Source organism: Ranitomeya imitator, chromosome 2, assembly GCF_032444005.1.
Source record: "Ranitomeya imitator isolate aRanImi1 chromosome 2, aRanImi1.pri, whole genome shotgun sequence".
NCBI classification, from domain to species: Eukaryota; Metazoa; Chordata; class Amphibia; order Anura; family Dendrobatidae; genus Ranitomeya; species Ranitomeya imitator.
This window is the reverse complement of record NC_091283.1, coordinates 445,330,733-445,356,769: the sequence shown is the minus strand read 5'-3', so window position 1 is coordinate 445,356,769 and position 26,037 is coordinate 445,330,733. Positions and strand designations below refer to the sequence as shown.

The 26,037-nt window shown below is 46.3% G+C and overlaps 1 protein-coding gene across 2 annotated transcripts in view; it reads right to left on the bottom strand.

The window, feature by feature from the left end:
- Positions 1–747: 747 nt before the first annotated feature.
- CIMIP1 (ciliary microtubule inner protein 1) overlaps positions 748–26,037 on the bottom strand; it is a 43,493-nt gene continuing 18,203 nt past the window's right edge. Inside the window, exons 2-5 of one of the 2 annotated variants that reach the window (XM_069750967.1) lie at positions 19,034–19,172; positions 5,370–5,451; positions 5,168–5,272; positions 748–1,331 (exon numbers count right to left, since the gene is read on the bottom strand). In XM_069750967.1, the coding sequence (XP_069607068.1) occupies positions 1,176–1,331; positions 5,168–5,272; positions 5,370–5,451; positions 19,034–19,047 (357 nt within the window). In that variant the 5' untranslated portion in view covers positions 19,048–19,172 and the 3' untranslated portion in view covers positions 748–1,175. Of the gene's footprint in view, positions 1,332–5,167; positions 5,273–5,369; positions 5,452–18,463; positions 18,562–19,033; positions 19,173–26,037 lie in introns of those variants that run through there. The other variant, XM_069750966.1, reaches the window with a different exon arrangement.

Below are 26,037 nucleotides of genomic sequence, written 5' to 3'. Positions count from 1 at the left end.
AGTCTGGGGCGGGTAGGTGGTGGGTAGTCCCCTGCAGGACTAAGCACGGTAGGCTGGCTCCTTGGGGAGTCCTGGCTGAGCTCCCCCTCGCATTGAACGGTACCATCCACCACCACCTCCTCATAGACCATAACACTGGCCTGCGTCCTCACCGTACTCCTGGTGCCATCCGCCATCTTTGGAACCTCTGGTTACTGACACAGCTGTAACCCTTGTAGAAAAGCCACGGAGACACCATCACGTGTTTCTCAACGCAAGCAATAAATAGCCAGGTCTTTCACCGGGAAGGAACAACCACAGGAAGGGCAGCATCCAAAAAGGAAAACCACCTATGCCAAAACATGGTATCCATCCACAGATAGCTGTTTCGGGGTATTTGCCCCTCATCAGTGTGGAGTAGGAAACTGGCTATTAGGAGCAGTGCCTAGTAAAAGGACTATAAACATAAGGATGAATGACCTCGGGGAGATCAAAACATCCAACACCGCGGAGACACCATCACGTGTTTCTCAACGCAGTGATCCAGAACACTGCCCCCATCTCTTATGGGAAATATGCAAATGCATGTAGAAAAGCCGCGGAGACACCATCACATGTTTCTCAATGCAAGCAATAAATAGCCAGCCAGTCCTGTGGCCTATGAGGGGAGCCTTGTAGCCAGGGAGGACCAAGAGAGTATCTGATTAACAGCTATCACCTATTCAGTGAATATGTAATAAAATATGTAGGTCATTGTACCCCTTTAATGTCAGTCCACAGAACTTTATTTAAACATCTGGCAAGGAAGAAGTTAACATGAAGTAATTGCACTCAATCTGCCACTGCCACTGCCACTTCCTTGTAAACCCATTTTCTGATCATGTTGACTTGCAGGATGGAAGTGATCACCTCTCCGCCTGGAGCTGCACTTCAATCAGCATAAAGCTACATTAACCTTTACTGCTATAATGTAAATAGTGGGATACGACGGTGCAGGCGAGGCTGCCGTAAATCAGGTTTTCCGCTACGATATTTGAACACGCTGTTCATTCCTATGCTAATTTTTAACATTTACTCATCTTCTACAGAGATTTTCCATTTTGCCACAGAATACAGGAAAGTTTTATTAGTTTATTGTGAGACCGCTAAAATGTTTCCATTCCGTCTTGTTGGGGCCTCTGTAGAACGACGACCACTTAGGCAATTCCTTCAGCAGGCCAGTTCATGTTTTTGCAAAAATCGCCCTTGAGGTGGTGTGTTCTGCCGTACCGTTCCAGTTGCAGGGCCGATATGGTGGATCTCCATCCTATCAGCCCTTGGGTTGTTTGTGGAATGGCAGGAGAGAGGCCAACCTGGAGGGGAAAATGTGATGTTAAGTCTTCCCATATACACAGTATATATTTTTCATTTGACCCCATTTTCAGAATCTTGCTCGCCGCCATGAATGGCAACATTCTTATTAAAGGGAACCTGTCACCCCGTTTTTTGAGATTGAGCTATAAATACTGTTAAATAGGGCCTGCACTGTGTGTTACTATAGTGTATGTAGTGTACCCTGATTCCCCATGTATGCTGAGAAATACATTACCAAAGTCGCCGTTTTCGCCTGTCAATCAGGCTGGTCTGGTCAGGTGGGCGTGTTCACAGCGCTCTTTTCTTCCCCAGCTTTCTGTTGGTGGCGTAGTGGTGTGCGCATGTCCAGAGTTCCGACTTCCCTGCGCCCACGTGAAGACACAGCGCGCGATCTGCGCTGTAATCCCTTGCATCGGTGGGGGCGGCCATCTTCCTGGGGCCGCGCGTGCGCAGATGGAGTGCTCTGCTGCACGGGGCTTCAGGAAAATGGCCGCGGGATGCCGCGCGTGCGCATTAGAGATCGCGGCGGCCATTTTCCCAAAGCCGAGTTTGCATCTCGGCTTTGGGAAAATGGCCGCCGCGATCTCTAATGCGCACGCGCGGCATCCCGCGGCCATTTTCCTGAAGCCCCGTGCAGCAGAGCACTCCATCTGCGCACGCGCGGCCCCAGGAAGATGGCCGCCCCCACCGATGCAAGGGATTACAGCGCAGATCGCGCGCTGTGTCTTCACGTGGGCGCAGGGAAGTCGGAACTCTGGACATGCGCACACCACTACGCCACCAACGGAAAGCTGGGGAAGAAAAGAGCGCTGTGAACACGCCCACCTGACCAGACCAGCCTGATTGACAGGCGAAAAAGGCGACTTTGGTAATGTATTTCTCAGCATACATGGGGAATCAGGGTACACTACATACACTATAGTAACGCACAGCGCAGGCCCTATTTAACAGTATTTATAGCTCAATCTCAAAAAACGGGGGTGACAGGTTCCCTTTAACATCCAGAGGCTAAAACAGTGTACTGACTCATTACCTCTGATAGCCAAGGGTTTGTTACAATGTGGATAGTGTGGACCAGGGGTCCCCATCCTGTAGCTCGCGAGCCACATGTGGCTCGCCTGCTCCTGAAATGTGGCTCGCCGACGGTCACTGGAAAGAAGACTGTGTTAAGTCCCCAGGGAGCCGTCTCACCGCCTGTAATACCCGCCCCGTTGATGGTAATATGCCACCCCTCCTGTGTCAATCACTGACTGCATTCACTCCTGCGCAGTAGTCACTGTGCTCTATTGAAGCCGCACAAAGTCTCGCGAGACTTCACAAATCTCGCAAAACTTTGGTTACTGCGGCTTCAATAGAGCACAGTGACCCGCACCACCAGGGCTGCCATCAGGGCATTGCTGCCCTGACTGGCGTATGGGGCCTGATCAGCAGAGGAGGCCCACATCGGGCCCGTCTCTTCTGCTGATCGAGCCCCAGCGGCAGGCTTCTGCTCCGTGCAGCAACTGAACCTGCGTTCGAGACGCAGGTTCAGTTACTCTATGCAGTGTGGGCCCTGGTCCGCACGGCAATAGTTAAAGCCGCCAGCCAATCGGAGGCTGGCAGCTGACGTCAGCGCGCACTTCACCGGCGTATGACGTTATTGTCATTCTGCGGCAAGTATGCGCTTGAGACATCTGGAGGGATCATCATTGCCGCAGGAACGTGGCCAGGTACGAAGAAAGTTGTTTGTTTGTTTTTTTTTTTTTTAAAGCAATATGTTTCACTGGCAGGATGGAGACACATGGACCATGTGTCTCCATCCATGTGTCTTCATCCTGCCCGGGGCAGAATAGAGACACGGGTGCAGGATGGGAGACAAGGGGGCAGAAAGGAGACAAGGGGGCAGGAAGGGAGACATGGGGGCAGGATGGGAGACACGGGGGCAGGATGGGAGACACGGGGGCAGAATGGAGACAAGTGGCAGAATGGAGACACAGAGGCAGGATGGAGACACAGGTTTAGAATGGAGACACGGGGAAGAATGGAGACAAGGGGCAGGATTGGAGACACGGATGAGAACGGAGACACTGAGGCAGGATGGAAGATACAGGGCAGGATGGGAGACATGGAGCAGGATTGTAGATATGGGGCAGAATGGAGACACGGAGGGCAGAATGGAGACACGAAGGGCAGAATGGAGAAAAGGGGTAGAATGGAGACAAGGGGCAGAATGGAGACAAGGGGCAGAATGGAGATAAGGGGGCAGAATGGAGACAAGGGGCAGAATGGAGACAAGGGGCAGAATGGAGATAAGGGGCAGAATGGAGACAAGGGGCAGAATGGAGACATGGGGCAGGATGGAGACAGATGGTGCAGGAACATGGGGCAGGATGGAGACAGATGGTGCAGGATCATGGGGCAGGATGGAGACAGATGGGGCATCATCATGGGGCAGGATGGAGACAGATGGTGCAGAATCATGGGGCAGGATGGATACGATGGAGACAGATGGGGCAGGATCATGGGGCAGGATGGAGACAGATGAGGCAGAATCATGGGGCAGGATGGAGACACATGGTGCAGGATCATGGGGCAGGATGGATATAATGGAGACAGATGGGGCAGGATCATGAGGCAGGATCATGGGACAGATGGGGCAGGATCATGGGGAAGATGGGGCAGGATCATGGGACAGATGGGGCAGGATCATGGGACAGGCGGGGCAAGATCATGGGACAGATGGGGCAGGATGGGATATCACATGGAGGCAGGATGGGAGAACATATGGCTGAAGCAAGGAATGAGACACACGAGGGCCAGGATGGGGGATATTATTACTGCAGTGAGGTATTTATTTTATTTTATGAGGATAGTGTTTTAAATGGGGGAGGCGGTCCTGTTACTGTGCAGAGCAACACTGTGGCCTTTTTTTCTTCATCTGGTGTAGTTTAGAGTTTGGGGGGAAAAAAGTAATGTGTTCTGCAAGTGGAGCACTAGATAATTGTGTTATTTCCTGCAGAGACAAGCCCTGGCTGGAAGAAGTAACGGTTGTCTGTGCTGGATGAAGATGAAAAGCAAAGATGTAGGACTTCACATACAGACGTCACTGGTGACTCAGTGTGTTACCTGTACACTGACACTACTGTACTACAATGTGGCTCTCGACCAATTTTCATAGCAGAATGTGGCTCTCAAGGTAAGAAAGGTTGGGGACCCCTGGTCTAGACTATGCTCAATGAGTTAAAGAAGCATTCTTCCTTCCATCAAAATTTTATGCTCCTAATATATTGCAGTCATCATATTATAGAGCACTGCAATTGCTCATTTTGCCTTTCTGCCCAGTTAATTGCTCTCTTTTCCATTAGGTCTATGACATCATGTGATTAAAAACACACACAATCCTTCTAAGCCCTATGTAAAAACAGGAGGTCAATTTTTCCTGTATTAGTCATGAGTCACTGCAAAAGTAGCTGGCAGGGGGAGGAGGGAACAGCTATGTCAGAAGTTGAAGAGGGGAATGTTAAATGCAGGAACAAGAGACTTCCTATTTCTACATAGAGCAGAGAAGAGAGAAGAACTAACTGGGTAGAAAGGTAAAATGAGCAACTGTAAGTACACAGTGCCGTATAATATGGTAACTGCAATATATTAAGAGGAAAAAACTTTGATGGGAATGCTTATTTAACTATATCAGTGGCACAAATCTCTCCCTATTGATCATTGAAGATATATGTATTTTTTTGACACTGAGGATTGTCTAGCCTGAATGCTATAGTATCAATCTCTCAGCTGTGAGAAATTTGAGCTGATAACAGGTCCAAAACTACTCTAGTATAGTCTTCATTAGAGTTCTGACCTTTATATACTGGTCCAGCGGGGTCACCGTCCGAACCTTCATGTGGTCTGGGATTTTTATTCTGTGTGCCGCCTCCTTTGTGTCCATGGCGGTCTCTCTTCTTGGCTAAAATACGAAGATGGACATTGTTATACGTTGGTTGCTTCTTGGGGCCTAGGTACCAGGGCCTGATACCTATTGTGCCCTGTCAGGTAAGATTTACCTCATCGTAGGGTGCAGTCAGGAACCCCCAGTTCTCAGGCCACATCTTGGTGGTTTCCTGCTCTTTCTTCACATGTGCCTTCCTGAACACATAAAGTAAAACGTTACCGCGTCTTGTGGTTTTTCACATTTTTTTCATGCAACCTGCATGTATTGGCATGAATGTGTGTATGTGTAATGCATGGGTAAAGTACTGTACTTCAGTGAGTCAGTCAATGTATTTTTGAGAGGCATCCATCCCCTATAGTCTTGAAATAAAATGCACTTTGTCTATGTATTCAGCAACTGCATAGTGTGATTCTGACCGCACTTATTCTTAAAGGGGTTTCCCTCAAAGTTAATTTTAATGAACATTTTAATGAATATATCTTGGAATAATAATAATTTCCACAATTGGATGTGCAGCGCCCCAGGGACCTGGTCGTTGCAGTAATGTCATTCTTCCACCAGGGGGAGTGATATTACGTCTGAAGGTAATAAAGGAGATCTCTTTACCAGGTATCACAAACCACACAACACACTTCACACTCCAGGCCGCCAGAGGGAGCTATGCTCCTATTTATTAGGGCACTCTTCACAATTAGGTAAAACTGGTGGATTAGACAGGAAGTTAGGCAGAAGCGAGCTGGGTTTCACCCAGGCAGCACCAGGCTGGCGGACACTGGCTGGGCTACACTCAGTAAGCTGTTATCTGAGCTCCACTCGGGTAGTGGGTCCCTGACAGGGGTGGGATACTGTCAGAGGCCTAGACAGAAGGACACGGAGCTGCGCCTGCTTACCAATGCGGCAGCATCCTAAGAAAGAGAAATTGAAGGGAATTGCATTGCTGAGAGTGAGAAACGAAGTAATAGCAGAAGGAGAGGAAACCAGAAGGAGTTCTGCCCTGTAAAAGGCTGCCTCCTTCGGAGGCGCAGAAGCCGGTAGCTGGAACACCGAGGGAGTCATTGTCTCCAAACCTGGCTCCAGAGACCGGCAGGACAGCTAGTTCCATATTAGTTGCCTGACCTTATACCCAGGAGGCACGGTGGCAACTGTGGGGGCCGGGGCGTGATAGTGTCCCTGTAAAAAGCCTCAGGCCATCAGTCATACGGGTTTGTCCTATCCTATCCATCAGGGGGACAGAGAGAGAAAGAGACATAACATCTAGAACATCTACAACAGTTGTGAGGACCTTACCGAGACGCACAGCAGGGAGGTACTACAACACTCAGGCGCTAGAGGAAGGCTACTGATTTCCACCTGGATAAGGGGACTCTGGATTTGTCTTCAGACCGGCTGGACTCTGCCTGCCCTGTGATCTGGTGCTCTGGACTATGGACGCTGAAGCCTTCAGTAAAGGTAAAGAGACTTCACCCTTGTGTCCTCATTCTTGACTGCGCCTCACACCATTCACCATCTACACTTCGGGAAGCCCTGGGGATATACTTCACCTGTGGGAAGGTATACCATCTAGCTGCCATAACATCACCCCAGCGGACCCCTAAGCAACGTCGGTCACCCTGACCGAATACCACAGGTGGCGTCACAAACATTATCCCTTTAAAGACCTTTCCCCCATTTAATACGGACGTCCCTAGGGCCACGGACCGGGTCAGCCACCGTGACATCCCCCTTGAGAACCGAAGGGCCCGGCTCCGAGTAACCCCTAGCCCTTGGGGGCGCTCCAGATGCATGTAAATAAAATGTCCCTGTGCTGAGATAATCTTATACATGTGCCCCTGCTGTGTACTGTGTATTAGATGTGTCTGACCGTGCATGAACATGGTCTGATCATACCACAGCTCCTGGGCAGGGGGGGAGCAAAAGAGAGGATACAGACATGACAGCACGGGATCGCAAAAAATTATTTCTTTCAGGTAAAACATTGGTAAAAATAGTCAGTGAAATGTTTTGCTTCATAAAAAGAATAATTTGCAATTCTGTGCTGTTCTCTCTGTATCCTCTAATTTCCTTCCTTCCCTTCCCAGGAGATGTGATATGATCAGACCATGTTCCTGCACGGTCAGACACAGACATTACACAGTACACAGCAGGGGCACATGTATAAGATTATCTCAGCACAGGGACATTTTTGTGTATCACATCAAATTGTGTAAATTATTTTTATTACAAGATCTATTAAGTAAAATGTACTTTGTTCATGTGAAACCCTCTTTAAGAATGTATCGCTTATGTGCGATTACTTGATGATAAGAAGGATTTCAACCACTAGGCTCCTTAGCCACACGAAGAACGTGGCACTGAAATATCCGTCTGAATGGAATGGTGACCGAACATGTGCACCACTGCTGCATTCATTCTCTATGGGACTGACAGAGAAAACAGTGCGCTGTCCTCGGCTATCTCTGGCAGTCCCATAGACAATGAATAAGGCGGTGATGCACAGGGCTGGCTACCGCTGAATTCAAATGGGAATTTGCAGGGCTCCTGGGGTTCCCAGCATCGCATCAGTGCTGATTACCAAGTTATCTCTGATCCTATGGATAGGGAGTAACGTCTAACAATGGGAATACTCCTTTAAAGGGTTATTCCTAAAATGATATTGTCATCTCATAATAATCTTCATTCAATTTCATTCTATTTTGGCAATACACATAATATAAAAAACATGTATGGTTCAATCTAGTGTATTTTGAGCAGCCAGCTAACACATGTCAATTATGGTGTGCTGAGCTGGAGCTTCACATGTCTTTCAAGAATCTGCACTGGGGCACTTCGCCCACTGACTTTAGAGCCAGCTGCCAGCACAACTCAACTATGCTGTGTCAGCACTTGGCTCAGCTTAGCGCGCTGCACTGAACTGTTTTGCTTTGTTGAATGAGACCAGTGTCAGACTGAGGAACATTGGGCCCATTAGAAAACTTCACATCTTTCATACAAAACCACTGCATTATCATTAAAGGGGTTTTTCGTACCAGGACTAATTTTCGTCAGGCACTGTATGTTACGGTATTGCCATGGAGTTGGCTCTTCGTGCCCGTTTGATTGGTCTTCATGTGATCACTCATATGCGATTTGCATAATTGTAGTCACGCGCAGACAAGCTAATCTCCCTGTTTCTCTGAATGTTAATGTTAAAGCTTTGAGAGATGCAGGGAGAGAAATCAGTTGGCATATGACCACAAGTATGCAAATTACATATGAGTGATCACGTGGCGACCAATGAAACTGGCAAGCAGAACCGATTCCTAACAGTGAGTATACTACTATCGATTTCATGGTTCCTTTTGAGTATGATGCCTCCCAAATGCCCACCTCCCACATACTGTATGATGACCCCAGCACACAATATGATGGTCCCAATGTAACCTGAGTACAAAGTATGATGGCCCAGAGCCCCCTATATACATTATGATGTCCCAACAGCTCCCTATGTACAGTATGTTGTCCCCACAGATCCATTTATACAATACTAGATGGTGGCCTGATTCTAACGCATCGGGTATTCTAGAATATGCATGTCCACCTAATGTATTGCCCAGCGACGTAGTATATTGCCCAGCAACATAGTATATTGCCCAGCCCACGTAATATATTGCCCAGCCACGTAGTATATTGCCCAGCAACGTAGTATATTGCCCAGCGACGTAGTATATTGCCCAGCCCACGTAATATATTGCCCAGCCACGTACTATATTGCCCAGCCCACGTAGTATATTGCCCAGCCCACGTAATATATTGCCCAGCCCATGTAATATATTGCCCAGACCACGTAATATATTGCCCAGCCACGTAGTATATTGCCCAGCGACGTAGTATATTGCCCAGTGACGTAGTATATTGCCCAGCCACGTAGTATATAGCCCAGCCACGTAGTATATTGCCCAGCCATGTATATTGTCCAGCCACGTAGTATATTGCACAGAGCCACGTAGTATATTGCCCAGTGACGTAGTATATTGCCCAGTGACGTAGTATATTGTCCAGTGACGTAGTATATTGCCTAGTGACGTAGTATATTGCCTAGTCACATAGTATATTACCCAGTGACGTAGTATATTGCCCAGTGACGTAGTATATTGCCCAGTTACGTAGTATACAGCACAGAGCCACGTAGTATATTACCCAGCCACGTATGTCACAGGTTAAAAAATAAAAAATAAACATACTCACCTAACGATCCGAGGGCCCCTTGTAGTTGAACATACTCACCATTCTTGTCGCTGCTCCTCAACGTCCCGTCTCTCCGCCTCCTGGGATCCAACGGCGTTGTGTCGATGGGCACGCGGCTGCTGCCATCTTCCGTTCCCAGGATGCATTGCGAAATTACCCAGATGACTTAGCGGTCTCGCGAGACCGCTAGGTCTTCTGGGTAATTTCGCAATGCATCGCTGGGAAAGGAAGATGGCGGCAGGCGCGAGCGGACAACGGAGGGTGAGTATAGCAGGTTTTTTGTTTTTTTTTACTATTTTTAACATTACTTTTTTTACTATTGATGCCGCATAGGCAGCATCAATAATAAAAGGTTGGGGACACACAGGGTTAATAGCGGCGGTAACGGAGTGCGTTACCCGCGGCATAACGCGGTCCGTTACCGCCGGCATTAACCCTGTGTTAGCGGTGACCGGAGGGGAGTATGGAGCGGGCATCGGGGACAGTGACTGCGGGAAGCATAGAGCGGAGCGCCGGGGACACTGCGGGGAGTATGGACCGGAGCGCCAGGGACACTGACTGCGGGGAGTATGGAGTGGAGCGCCGGGGACACTGACTGCGGGGAGTATGGAGCGGCCATTTTCTTCCGGACTGTGCCCATCGCTGATTGGTCGCGGCAGCCATGACAGGCAGCTGGCGAGACTAATCAGCGAATGAATAACCGTGATAGAAGGACAGACAAGACGGAAGTGACCCTTAGACAATTATATAGTAGATGATATCCTCACACCTCCCTACATACAGTATGATGACTCCCACAGCTCCCTATGTACAGGATATGATGCCCCTACAGTCCATATATAATGTATGATGTTCCCACAACTCCCTATATATGGTATGATGTCCTCACAGCTCCCCTGTATTATTATTATTATTATTATTTATTGTTATAGTGCCATTTATTCCATGGTGCTTTACATGTGAGGAGGGGTATACATAGTAAAAACAAGTACAATAATCTTAAACAATACAAGTCATAACTGGTACAGGAGGAGAGAGGACCCTGCCCGCGAGGGCTCACAATCTACAAGGGATGGGTGAGAATACAGTAGGCGAGGGTAGAACTGGTCATGCAGCGGTTTGGTTGATCGGTGGTTACTGCAGGTTGTAGGCTTGTCGGAAGAGATGGGTCTTCAGGTTCTTTTTGAAGGTTTCGATGGTAGGCGAGAGGCTGATGTGTTGTGGTAGAGGGTTCCAGAGTAGGGGTGATACACATGTATCACACATGTACATGTAGGGGTATACAGTATGATGTCCCCCGACTCTCTATATGCAGCTTGATAGCTCCCACAGCTCCCTATATACAGTATGGTTTCCCGACAGATACATATCTACAGTATAATGGTCCCTTCAGTGCCACTTTATGAAGTATGGGGGCACAACAGCTACCTATACACAGTATGATGTCCCTCACAGCTCCCCTATATACAGTATGGGGTTCCAGGTAATGACTGATAAATTAAAAAAAAACCCTCACCACGTTCCCCATATTATATTATATCACGGTGTGTCCACTAACTAGCATCACAGGTGTCTACAATCTTGGAATCAGTGAGTGGGCCTGTATATAGGGCTACAGATACTCACTGTGCTGTTTGGTGACATGGTGTGTATCACACTCAACATGGACCAGAGGAAGCGAAGGAAAGAGTTGTCTCAGGAGATTGGAATTTTTTTTTTATAGACAAACATGTTAAAGTTAAAAGTTATAAGACCATCTCCAAGCAGCTTGATATTCCTGTGACTACAGTTGCACATATTATTCAGAAATTTAAGATCCATGGGACTGTAGCCAACCTACCTGGATGTGGCCGCAGGAGGAAAATTGATGACAAATCAAAGAGACGGATAATACGAATGGTAAAACTTCTGAACAGATTAAAGGTGAACTTCAAGCTCATGGAACATCAGTGTCAGATCGTACCATCCGTCGTTGTATGAGCCAAAGTGGACTTCATGGGAGACGATCAAGGAGGACACCATTGTTGAAAAAAATCATAAAAAAGCCAGACTGGAATTTGCTAAACTACATGTTGACAAGCCACAAAGCTTCTGGCAGAATGTCCTATGGACATGTGAGATAAAAATGGAACTTTTTGGAAAGGCCATTCAGCACTGTGTTCACAGATGGAAAAATGAAGCATATCAAAAAAAGAACACTGTCCCTACTGTGAAACATGGAGGAGGCTCTGTTACGTTCTGGGGCTACTTTGCTGCATCTGGCACAGGGGGTCTAGAATCTGTGCGGGGTACAATGAAATCTCAAGACTATCAAGGGATTCTAGAGAGAAATGTGCTGCCCAGTGTCAGAGAGCCTGGTCTCAGTTGCAGGTCATGGTTCTTGCAACAGGATAATGACCTAAAAGATACAGCTAAAAACACCCAAGAATGACTAAGAGGAAACCATTGGACTATTCGGAAGTGGCCTTCTATGAGCCCTGACCTAAATCCTATTTAGCATCTAGCTAAAACATGCCATTTGGAAAAGTCAACCTTCAAACACAAGACAACTGGAGCAGTTTGCTCTTGAGGAGTGGGCCAAAATACCTGTGGAGAGGTGCAGAAGTCTCATTGACAGTTACAGGAATGGTTTGATTGCAATGATTGCCTCAAGAGGTTGTGCAACAAAATATTAAGTTAAGGGTACCATCATTTCTGTCCAGGCCTATTTCATGAGATGTTTTTGTTTTTTTTAAATTCTGTGGAAGCATGGTTGAAAAGCAATGTCTGACTTTTATTTGTTCATTTTCACAGATTTTTTTTTATTCATTATTACTTTTGTCAGATTCAAGTTATTTCTGTGACCATTGTGGGTTTTTCTGTCATTAAACGAGGGGTACCAACAATTTTGACCACGTGTGTACTAGTAATAGTCATGCAGATACTGTGCTTTAGTGCAATTGTATATTTAACTTTCTAAAAGTCTCATAACGAATGTGATTGAGACCACGTAATGAGATACAATCAGATCACTGTGCAGCCAGCAATCCTCACCCTAAATAATTCATGATGGTAAATCACACAATCCTAACACACAAGAGAAAGCGTATGCATCACAATAGGGATCACCACAATATATTAATTAATAGAAAACAGTCTTTATTCAAAAGGACAACGTGTACAAAAACATTTAAAAACATTTAAAAACAAATACACAACAATATTGGGTCCTCCAAAATAACACAATAAGTATTGACAAAGATTGTGCAACCCACACAGCTAGTACAAATATTAAATCTCTATAGAGTATAAGTTACCATAAGTACCGATACCGCACCCAATGCCCGTGTGCACCTAATAACTATAAAGGTCTCTCAAGGTACTGGGCAAGAGCATAATCCTAAATGGGACACAGGCGAGCGTAGTACCCTAACATGAATCTCTACCTAATAGGAATCTACCTCCAGACATACATAAGGCACAATAGTTACCCCACTACGTCCTCCTGAGGGTCCACAGTGGTATATCACCCAGTCCCAGTGCCAGCAAACCTAAAGGCAGTGTAAAGCTAACAGGCCCATTAGGTCGGATCAGTCAAGCTGTGTGGGTGCTAAGACCCACGCGTATCGACGCTCAAGGCGTCTTTCTCAAGGTCAGTGTGGTCTTGTCCACGTCATTACCTTATATAAGTATAGTCCAAAATCATGCTCTGAGCCGCAACCGCTGTGACGGGGCATGGCGGCGCCGGGAGATCCACCCGGCGTCATGCAGGTTACACTGCGCAGGCGCTAAGGGCGCCGGAATCCCAGGAGGAAAAGCGCGGGCTTCGGTCATGCGCATTGCCGCCAGTGTCCGGACATGGACTCCATGGAAACAAGAGGCGTACGTTGAATATGGTACGCCCACCAGTCATCGGGCTCCACGGGTCTCCCAGCGCAATTAGTTATCTAAGACCCTGATACCGTTCCGCACCCAACAGCTGCTACCACCAGGGGAAGATAGTAAAATCCCCCTAGCGCACAATACATAATGATGCAGCGGTGCAATAATAAGCCGCATAAAAATGACACAGCCTGGACGGTCAGTTGTAATGTAACCATATCGGCCACTAGTGCCATCCCACAAAATAATGCTGCCGCCAACCCCCTCGCCGTAGAACACAGCAGAGTGGGAGCGGCAACGTAGCCAAAAGGGGTATAAAAATACCCAACACCCCAGTCACATCAGTTGCGGGGGAGATACGGATCACGTAGGCACACATACAACATACATACAGTCAAACCATAACCCTGGCCAGGGTACAAGCACCAACATGTCCATAATACATCCAACCACAGCGGTCGAGCAGAATATCCCCAATATTCAAGATTTGTATGATTTCAAAATCAATCCTATTGGAACAAGGGGCGAAGGTAGGTACTAATATCAGGGGAACCTCCCCCAACATACCAATTCCGCCCAGGGAAATGTGGGCACCAAGTCTGGTAACTACAGGCTTGCCGTGTGCCTGGGCTCATCAGGAGGGCTAACTGTTGGCACCCTCAGGTGCTAAACCTATATATTTTTTTGATTTTCCCGTATAGGTAACATGAATGACTCTACAGGTGGCTGGCAGCCTGAATAGATGCCGAGGATCCCAATCCCTGATTACTACGGGAACCATAATCCTACACGCGTAGACAACACCTGGAAGAACTGGAAATGAAGAGTTATCAAACTTGCAGTATATTATGTAATGTCTCTCCTTGTTTGATAAATTTGTGATGTGCATCCCCCTTTTGGGCCTAATAATATCTTGGGTGGCTGTAGAATATTACAGCCACTCTTGACCCAACAACCTCTTTCTCAGTTGAACTTATTTTTACTGAAGAAACCATCAGGATCATTCTTGGTCCCTGAACCTTCTCTGTAGTTACCAGACTTGGTGCCCACATTTCCCTGGGCGGAATTGGTATGTTGGGGGAGGTTCCCCTGATATTAGTACCTACCTTCGCCCCTAGTTCCGATAGGATTGATTTTGAAATCATACAAATCTTGAATATTGGGGATATTCTGCTCGACCGCTGTGGTTGGATGTATTATGGACATGTTGGTGCTTGTACCCTGGCCAGGGTTATGGTTTGACTGTATGTATGTTGTATGTGTGCCTACGTGATCCGTATCTCCCCCGCAACTGATGTGACTGGGCTGTTGGGTATTTTTATACCCCTTTTGGCTATGTTCCCGCTCCCACTCTGCTGTGTTCTACGGCGAGGGGGTTGGCGGCAGCATTATTTTGTGGGATGGCACTAGTGGCCGATATGGTTACATTACAACTGACCGTCCAGGCTGTGTCATTTTTATGCGGCTTATTATTGCACCACTGCATCATTATGTATTGTGCGCTAGGGGGATTTTACTATCTTCCCCTGGTGGTAGCAGCTGTTGGGTGCGGAACGGTATCAGGGTCTTAGATAACTAATTGCGCTGGGAGACCCGTAGACCCCGATGACTGGTGGGCGTACCATATTCAACGTACGCCTCTTGTTTCCATGGAGTCCATGTCCGGACACTGGCGGCAATGCGCATGACCGAAGCCCGCGCTTTGCCTCCTGGGATTCCAGCGCCCTTAGCGCCTGCGCAGTGTAACCTGCATGACGCCGGGTGGATCTCCCGGCGGCGCCATGCCCCGTCACAGCGGTTGCGGCTCAGAGCATGATTTTGGACTATACTTATATAAGGTAATGACGTGGACAAGACCACACTGACCTTGAGAAAGACGCCTTGAGCGTCGATACGCGTGGGTCTTAGCACCCACACAGCTTGACTGATCCGACCTGATGGGCCTGTTAGCTTTACACTGCCTTTAGGTTTGCTGGCACTGGGACTGGGTGATATACCACTGTGGACCCTCAGGAGGACGTAGTGGGGTAACTATTGTGCCTTATGTATGTCTGGAGGTAGATTCCTATTAGGTAGAGATTCATGTTAGTGTACTACGCTCGCCTGTGTCCCATTTAGGATTATGCTCTTGCCCAGTACCTTGAGAGACCTTTAGGCCATGTTCACACAGTGCGTTTTTTTCTGCGGAACCACAGCGTTTTTGCCGCTGCGGTTCCGCAGCTGTTTTCCATGCAGGGTACAGTACAATGTACCCTATGGAAAACAGGAACCACTGTCCACATGATGCGGGAATCGGGAAAAAAAGCCGCGCTGAATAGCCGCGGTAAAAAAGAAGTACCATGTCACTTCTTTTTTCGGAGCCGCAGCGGTTCTGCACCCATAGACCTCCATTGTGAGGTCAAACCCGCAGTAAAACCCGCAGATCAAAAATATATCTGCGGGTTTTATTGCGGTTTGTGGTGCCGAACCGCTGCAGCAGGAAGTGCGGGGAAGCGGGCGGAAGTGCGTGGGCGGAGTGTGGCTGCCCCGATCCCACCCCCCCATGCTCCGATGCCCCCCCGTGCTCCGATGCCCCCCACCCCATGCTCCGATGCCCCCCCCCCGTGCTCCGATGCCCCCCCCCCCGTGCCCTAATCTCCCCCCCTTATACTTACCCGGCCTCCCGATGTCCGTCCGGCCGTCTTCTCCCTGGGCGCCGCCATCTTGCAAAATGGCGGGCGCATGCGCAGTGCGCCCGCCGAATCTGCCGGCCGGCAGATTCGTTCCAAAGTGCATTTTGATCACTGAGATATAACCTATCTCAGTGATCAAATTAAAAAAAATAGTAAATGACACCCCCCCCCCCCTTTGTCACCCCCATAGGTAGGGACAATAAAAAAATTAAGAAATTTTTTTTTTCCACTAAGGTTAGAATAGGGTTAAGGTTAGGGGTAGGGTTAGGGTTAGGGGTAGGGTTAGGGGTAGGGTTAGGGGTAGGGTTAGGGGTAGGGTTAGGGGTAGGGTTAGGGGTAGGGGTAGGGGTAGGGTTAGGGTATTTTCAGCCATTTTAACCCTAAAAAACTTCCTAGAAAACACACAGACTCTGCATAGAAAACTGCATAAAAAAACGCATCAAAAAACGCATAAAAAAACGCACCAAAAAAGCACCAAAAAAAGGACCTGCGTTTTCTGCAAAGAGCTGCGGTTTCAGTCCTGAAAAAAAAAGGATGGAAATCAGGAACGTGTGAACATACCCTTATAGTTATTAGGTGCACACGGGCATTGGGTGCGGTATCGGTACTTATGGTAACTTATACTCTATAGAGATTTAATATTTGTACTAGCTGTGTGGGTTGCACAATCTTTGTCAGTACTTATTGTGTTATTGTGGAGGACCCAATATTGTTGTGTATTTGTTTTTAAATGTTTTTAAATGTTTTTGTACACGTTGTCCTTTTGAATAAAGACTGTTTTCTATTAATTAATATATTGTGGTGATCCCTATTGTGATGCATACGCTTGCTCTTGTGTGTTACTACTGTTCATTTAGTATGCATATGGTGATCCCCCTTTATTGGAATATTTTGATGGTGCCCGCTTAAACTATTGTGTATATGTTAAATCACACAATCCTATACCATATACGTAGCCCACCTCTGTCTATGTATCTATTGACATCCACATTATATACATCATACCTCCATTATACAGCCGTATGCATACAAATATATGTGCACACAGCATATACAGTGGGGAAAAAAGTATTTGATTCACTGCAGATTTGGAAGTTTTCCCACCTACAAAGAATGGAGAGGTCTGTTATTTTTATCGTAGGTGCACTTCAACTGTGAGAGACAGAATCTAAAAATAAAAACCAGAAAATCACATTGCATGATTTTTAAATAATTAAATAGCATTTTATTGCATGAAATAACTATTTGATCACCTGCCAACCAGCAATAATTCTGGCTCTCACAGACCTGTTAGGGTATGTGTCCACGTTCAGGATTGCATCAGGATTTGGTCAGGATTTTCCATCAGTTTTTGTAAGCCAAAACCAGGAGTGGGTGATAAATACAGAAGTGGTGCATATGTTTCTATTATACTTTTCCGCTAATTGTTCCACTCCTGGTTTTGGCTTACAAAAACTGATGGAAAATCCTGACCAAATCCTGATGCAATCCTGAACGTGGACACATACCCTAAGGGTATGTGTCCACGTTCAGGATTTGGTCAGGATTTTATGCCAGTATTTGTAAGCCAAAACCAGGAGTGGAACAATTGGAGGAAAAGTATAATAGAAACATATGCACCACTTCTGCATTTATCACCCACTCCTGGTTTTGGCTTACAAATACTGACATAAAATCCTGATGAAATCCTGATGCAATCCTGAACGTGGACACATACCCTTAGTTTTTCTTTAAGAAGCCCTCCTACTCTGCACTCATTACCTGTATTAATTAAACCTGTTTGAACCCGTTATCTTCATAAAAGACACCTGTAACAATTATATCAAATACTTATTTTCTCACAGTACTTCTCATATACTATATACACACAGTATATACTTGTAACATACCCTATATACACACACTATATCCTTGTTATATGCTCTACACTGACACTATATCCTTATTATATACTCTATACACACTATATGATTATTATGTTATACACAATACATCCTTGTTATATACCCTATATACACATTACATATCATTTTTATATACTCGGTACAATATATCACTGCTATATACCCTATATTCATAATATATCCTTTATATATACCCTATATACGCAATGTATATACTTGTTATATACCCTGTACACACACTACATTCTGTTATATACCCTATAAACACACAGTATATACTTGTTATATACCATATATACACAGTATATACTTGTTATATGCCCCATACAGACACTATATCCTTGTTATATACTCAAACACATTATATAATTATAATATCCTATATACGGTATATCCTTTTTATATACCCTATATACACACATTATAAAGTATTATGTGCCTGTGTACACTCGTCATATCCTGAGTACACTAGGACACACCAGTATGTCCATTATATACACTCCGCTCCCCATTATGTACACAGATAAGAGGCAGCATTATGTTACCAGATCATGTCTTGTGCCACTAGGTTGCTGTGTTTGCCCTGGTCCTGGGGGGCGGCTGCCATGTCTCTGTACACACAGCTTCCTTGCAGAGGACACAGCTGATTGCTGTTTAACCGGTAGCCAGGTAACCAGCGTGTGGCAGTGACATCACACTGAGGGCAGGGCCTCCATGTTATTATACATGAAGCATGATATGATGGATATAAAGGTGTGGAGGTGACCACACTGAGAACAGGGCCTCCATGATATTATATTGCTTGAAGCGTGATATAATGGATGCACATTTCCAGTCTGACTGTAGTAAAGTCTAATTTTTGATCTATATAATATATTGTATGCAGCATAGCAGTTATCGATAGTGACCAGTCAGGTCACACTTTACATTTTTCAAAAGGTCCCTGAAAAATGAGAGCAGGAAGCTGATTGGTTGCAAGGGGTGATGACTCCATTTTCCCTTTGTATCTGTTTTTTGGAAGGTGAAGTAATAAATGGTAACTTCGAAATGGGTATCATAGGATGACAATATCGGTCTATCCCCCACTAAATGACATCACTCCCTCCACGCCTTACCGTAAGAAAGCCATGTAGACGGGGCTACCGAGGATCTCACCAGGTCCATTGATCGTCCTCCACCAATTGCCACATGAGGGACGGGCATGATTACCCCTCCACTTTAGCCGTGGGTAAACAATCTCAAAATTTCTGCCAACTAAAAGAGAAAGAGAGTCAGTGTTTACATTGTTAGTACCTGGGATGTGGCGAGCCAAACCAGATGTTAAAATTTTGCATTGTAAAGCCAAGCAATTGGTGATCGGAGGGATCGAGGATGCCAGATGATTTCTGTAGTGCACCATACTCCTGTTGTCTATCCAAAAGCAAATTAGTCTATCCCGGAGAGAGGAACCCCAGATGGCAACAGCCATGACAATAGGAATTTGCTCTAACAAATAAGTTTTTTTTTTAAATGTATATATATTATAAGCCAAAGAAGAGCCATCTGGATCGGGGACTACGCCTAGAAGATCTGGAGCGGCGTGATGAACGCCTGCTCTACCTGCTATAAGAGCATGCAGAGAGACAGCGCCGATCAGGACTGTAGGATGAAGATGGGATGAGAACCCTGTGGTCTGGTTACCGGGCTCATGATGGCCGGAGTCAGGGCTGGAGGTCCAGCACCCGCCACTATGTGGGCCATAGATGTAGTCGGCATAATGAGGGCACTAGTGGGCACTGTACCTGTGAGCAGGTTGCGGGATGCAGTAACGGACAGGAGGCAAAGCAAGGGTTAAAGTTAACATTACTGGAACAGGGGTATACTCCACGCAGGGAGGGGAAAGTAGAGGAAGGGGTATGGCAGGTGATATGAGCACAATAGGTGTACCGAGGAAGGTAATGAGGGCTGTTACAGAACCCCCAGCACCAAGAATATCTTATGCAGTATATATTATGTATAATAGGTTCCATGTGAAATGCATCAGTCCACAGGCTGTGCCCCTGGTCAGAGGGGACAAGATATTCTCCTTTTGACTTCCCCCACCTTTGTAATTCCCACAGTAAATATCAGCAGGCTCCGGCCCCCTGCGGCTATTGTAATGTATGTCTGGCCTGCTTTTTCTATTGGCCTGCCCTGTGTATCTGTGTTATATATTCTGTGTGCTGTGAATAAAGTGTGTTCTTTTAGACTGGAAATACGTGGAGTAGCAGTCAGCTTTTATATGCTCTCACGTAATCAAGGAATTCCAGCCAGCGTCCTTCATTCAGAATCCAGCAAAAGCAGAGTGGACCTCCTGAAACACGGGGGGTGCTGAAAGAGGTACCACAGCACAGTAGACCCCGTTACACTGGTGGCAGACAGAGGGATGTGATACCCCTTCTACAGGAGGAAAGGAATGAATGGAAGACAACTACCAGAAGTTAAAGAGGACTACATTAAAAGATCTGGTGGAAGCCCGAGGGTTAATCGCCAGCAACAAAACAAAAGCGGATTTGATAGCAGCCATCATGGAACACGACAGTGCAGCGCCCCCCAATGTGAACGTGGAGGAGACTGAATTCCAGAGGCAGGTAAAGAACAGACTGGCGTTCTATGGCCAAATGTTGTGAATTCTGCTTTTGGGCTCCCTCCGGTGGCTGTAGGTGGTAATGCAGTTGTCCCTGGCCTGCAGTTCTGGACAGGTGTATCTGCTGATTGCAAATCTGACTGGGGTATTTAGATTTGCAGGACTCATTAGTCCTTGCCAGTTGTCAATGTTTCTTGTGAAGTATTGGATCACTTTCTGGCTTCTCCTGCTTAGCTGCCAATTCAGCAAAAGATAAGTGTCTGTTTCTGTTTCTGAGGCACACATGCAGTGTGCTTGTATTCTGTGCTATTCATTTGTTTTTCTCTTGTCCAGCTTAGACAGTGTCAGTGTTTTCTCAGTCTTGTTGGATTCTCTGGAGTTGCAGATATACACTCCACATCTTTAGTTAGATGGTGGAGTTTTTGTATTTTCTGCTGTGGATTTTTTGGAAGGATTTTTTAATACTGACCGCTTAGTATCCTGTCCTATTCTTTCCTATTTAGCTAGTGTGGCCTCATTTGCTAAATCTTGTTTCCTGCCTGTGTGTCTCTTTTCCTCTACTACTTACAGTCATTATTTGTGGGGGGCTGCCTATTCTTTGGGATTCTGCTCTGAGGCAAGATAGTATTCCTATTTCCATCTATAGGGGTATTTAGTACTCCGGCTGTGTCGAGGTGTCTAGGTTTTGTTAGGCACACCCCACGGCTACTTCTAGTTGCGGTGTTAAGATCAGGGTTTGCGGTCAGTATAGTTACCACCTACTCCAGTGAAGGTTTTCATGCTGCTCCAAGGTCACCAGATCATAACAGTACAACTGGCCCATAATGAGTTAAATGCATCTCAGAAGAAGGGAAGAAAGGTCTTGAGCCATTTTTTTTCTTCAGTCTACTTTGTCTTCTCCTCCCTCTTTATCCCTGGGTGGCTGAAGAGCCTTGTACTAGCATGAATGTTCAGGAATTAGCTTCTCGTGTAGACCAGCTTGCTGCTAGGGTACAGGGTATTTCTGATTATATTGTTCAAACTCCTGTTTTAGAACCGAAGATTCCTACTCCTGATTTGTTTTTTTGGTGACAGGTCCAAATTTTTGAGTTTTAAAAACAACTGTAAACTGTTTTATGCTTTGAGACCTCGATCCTCCGGTCATTCCGTTCAGCAGGTTAAAATCGTCATCTCCCTGCTGCGTGGCAACCCGCCGGATTGGGCATTTTCCCTGGAATCTGGGAATCCGGCTTTGCTTGATGTAGACTCCTTTTTTCAGGCTTTGGGATTGTTATATGATGAACCTAATTCTGTGGATCAAGCTGAGAATACCTTGTTGGCCCTGTCTCAGGGTCAAGAGGCGGCAGAATTGTAGTGTCAGAAATTCAGAAAATGGTCGGTGTTGACTAAATGGAATAATGATGCTTTGGCGGCAATTTTCAGAAAGGGTCTTTCTGAATCCGTTAAAGATGTTATGGTGGGGTTTCCCACGCCTTCCGGTCTGAGTGATTCTATGTCTCTGGCCATTCAGATTGACAGGCGCTTGCGGGAGCGCAGAATTGTGCGTGCTGTGGCGTTATCCTCAGAGCAAATTCCTGAGCCAATGCAGTGTGATAGGATTCTGTCTAGAATGGAACGACAAGGTTTCAGACGTCAGAATAGGTTGTGTTATTATTGTGGCGACGCTTCTCATGTCATTTCTGTCTGCCCTAAGCGGACAAAGAGGATCGCCAGTTCAATTACCATCAGTACTGTACAACCTAAATTTTTGTTATCTGTGTCCCTGATCTGCTCATTACAAATAAAAAAGAAGTCTAGCACTCATCTGAGACTTGCGGTGGATTCCGTGTCTGGAGGTCGTGCCTCTTTTTCTCCTGTTACCATCATCCTCAGACTGCAGGTGTTTTACTTTATAGGTGGTCATCGCCCCACCATATTAGCACTCTGCCTAAGTTATATTACTCCTATCCTTTGTGCCCTATAGAGTGGCGGCGTCTTTGTACATTGATTGGATACTGTTTCTTTTCCCATGAACACAGCCCTACTGGCTATCATTAGCACGTGACTGATGAAAGTCCCTTTGGACTGAAACGTTTCAAGTGCTACAAATAAATCTATTCCACGTTTGCTGAAGATGAGTGCTAGACTTCTTTTTTATTTGTATTGATGGTCTGGGAACCTAGTCTATGCACCATATAGTGACTGTGCACACGGTGTTTTCACTTACCTGATCTGCTCATTGTCATCATTTTCTGTCATGGCGTTTGTGGATTCAGGCGCCGCCTTGAACTTAATGGATTTTGAGTTTGCCAAGCGTTGTGGTTTTCCCTTGCAGCCTTTGCAGAACCCTATTCCTTTAAGGGGCATTGATGCTACACCCTTGGCTAAAAATAAGCTCCAGTTTTGGACACAGGTGACCATGCGCATGGCGCCAGCCCATCAGGAAGATTGTCGATTTCTGGTGTTGCATAATTTGCATGATGCTATCGTGCTGGGTTTTTCGTGGTTGCAGGTACATAATCCTGTGTTGGATTGGAAGTCCATGTCTGTGACTAGTTGGGGTTGTCAGGGGGTTCATAATGATGTTCCCTTGATGTCAATCTTCTCTTCTTCCTCTTCTGAAATTCCAGAGTTTTTGTCTGATTTTCAGGATGTATTCGATGAGCCCAAGTCCAGTTTCCTTCCACCGCACAGGGACTGCGATTGTGCTATTGACTTAATTCCAGGCTGTAAGTTTCCTAAGGGTCGACTTTTCAACCTGTCTGTGCCTGAACATACCGCCATGCGGAGCTATATTAAGGAGTCTTTGGAGAAAGGGCATATTCGACCATCTTCTTCACCGTTGGGAGCGGCGTTCTTTTTTGTTGCTAAAAAAGATGGTTCCTTGAGACCCTGTATTGATTATCGCCTCTTGAATAAGATCACGGTCAAGTTTCAATACCATTTACCTTTGCTTTCTGATTTGTTTGCTAGGATTAAGGGAGCTAGTTGGTTTACGAAGATTGACCTTCGGGGGGCATATAATCTTGTTCGTATTAAGCAGGGTGATGAATGGAAAACTGCGTTTAACACGCCCAAAGGCCATTTTGAATACCTTGTCATGCCATTCGGACTCTCTAATGCTCCATCTGTTTTTCAGTCCTTCATGCATGATATCTTCCGGACTTATCTTGATAAATTCTTGATTGTATATTTGGACGATATTTTGATTTTTTCCGATGATTGGGAGTCTCATGTGCAACAGGTCAGGATGGTATTTCAGATCCTTCGTGACAATGCTTTGTTTGTGAAAGGGTCTAAGTGTCTCTTTGGGGTGAAGAAGGTTTCTTTTTTGGGCTTCATTTTTTCTCCCTCGTCTATAGAGATGGATCCGGTTAAGGTTCAGGCCATTCATGATTGGATTCAGCCCACATCCATGAAGAGTCTTCAGAAATTTTTGGGTTTTGCAAATTTTTATCGCCGTTTCATTGCTAATTTTTCCAGCGTGGTTAAACCCTTGACCGATTTGACGAAGAAAGGCGCTGATGTGGCGAATTGGTCCTCTGCGGCTGTCTCTGCCTTTCAGGAGCTTAAACGTCGATTTACTTCTGCTCCGGTGTTGCACCAACCGGATGTTTCTCTTCCGTTTCAGGTTGAAGTTGGTGCTTCTGAGATTGGGGCAGGGGCCGTTTTGTCTCAGAGGGATCCTGTTGGTTCCTTAATGAAACCGTGTGCCTTCTTTTCCCGTAAGTTTTCGCCTGCTGAACGCAATTATGATGTCGGCAATCGGGAGTTGTTGGCTATGAAGTGGGCGTTTGAGGAGTGGCGACATTGGCTTGAGGGAGCTAAGCACCGAATTGTGGTCTTGACCGATCATAAGAATCTGATTTACCTCGAGTCTGTCAAACGGCTGAATCCTAGACAGGCTCGATGGGCCTTGTTTTTTTCCCGTTTTGATTTTGTGGTCTCATACCTTCCGGGTTCTAAGTATATTAAGGCTGATGCCCTCTCTAGGAGTTTTTTGCCTGATTCTCCTGAGGTCTTGGAACCGGTCGGTATTCTGAAAGAAGGGGTTGTCCTTTCTACCATTTCCCCTGATTTACGAGGGGTTCTTCAGGAGTTTCAGGCTGACAAACCTGACCGCTGTCCTGTGGGGAAACTGTTTGTTCCTGACAGATGGACTAGTAGAGTGATTTCTGAGTTTCACTGTTCCGTGTTGGCTGGTCATCCTGGCATTTTTGGTACCAGAGACTTGGTTGGTAGGTCCTTTTGGTGGCCTTCTTTGTCACGTGATGTGCGTTCTTTTGTGCAGTCCTGTGGGACTTGTGCGCGGGCCAAGCCTTGTTGTTCCCGTGCTAGTGGGTTGCTTTTGCCATTGCCAGTCCCTGAGAGGCCCTGGACGCATATTTCGATGGATTTTATTTCTGATCTTCCGGTCTCCCAGAAGATGTCTGTTATCTGAGTTGTTTGTGACCGGTTCTCTAAGATGGTTCATTTGGTGCCTTTGCCTAAATTGCCTTCCTCTTCTGATTTGATTCCGTTGTTTTTTCAGCATGTGGTTCGTTTGCATGGTATTCCAGAAAATATTGTGTCCGACAGAGGTTCCCAGTTTGTTTCTAGGTTTTGGCGGGCCTTTTGTGCTAAGCTGGGCATTGATTTGTCTTTTTCTTCTGCATTTCATCCTCAGACAAATGGCCAGACCGAGCGAACTAATCAGACTTTGGAGACTTATTTGAGATGCTTTGTGTCTGCTGATCAGGATGTTTGGGTGGCCTTCTTGCCATTGGCCGAGTTTGCCCTTAATAATCGGGCTAGTTCGGCTACTTTGGTTTCGCCTTTCTTTTGTAATTTTGGTTTTCATCCTTGTTTTTCTTCTGGGCAGGTTGAGCCTTCTGACTGTCCTGGTGTGGATTCTGTGGTTGACAGGTTGCAGCAGATTTGGGCTCATGTGGTGGACAATTTGGTGTTGTCTCAGGAGGAGGCTCAACGTTTTGCTAACCGTCGTCAGTGTGTTGGTTCCCGGCTTCGGGTTGGGGATCTGGTCTGGTTGTCTTCCCGTCATGTTCCTATGAAGGTTTCTTCCCCTAAGTTTAAGCCTCGGTTTATTGGTCCTTATAAGATTTCTGAGATTATTAATCCGGTGTCTTTTCGATTGGCGCTTCCGGCCTCTTTTGCTATCCATAATGTCTTCCATAGATCTTTATTGCGGAAATATGTGGAGCCCGTTTTTCCCTCTGTTGATCCTCCGGCCCCTGTGTTGGTTGATGGGGAGTTGGAATATGTTGTTGAGAAGATTTTGGATTCCCGTTTTTCGAGGCGGAAGCTTCAGTACCTTGTCAAATGGAAGGGTTATGGCCAGGAGGAGAATTCTTGGGTTTTTGCCTCTGATGTCCATGCCGCTGATTTGGTTCGTGCCTTTCATCTGGCTCATCCTGTTCGGCCTGGGGGCTCTGGTGAGGGTTCGGTGACCCCTCCTCAAGGGGGGGGGGGGTACTGTTGTGAATTCTGCTTTTGGGCTCCCTCCGGTGGCTGTAGGTGGTAATGCAGTTGTCCCTG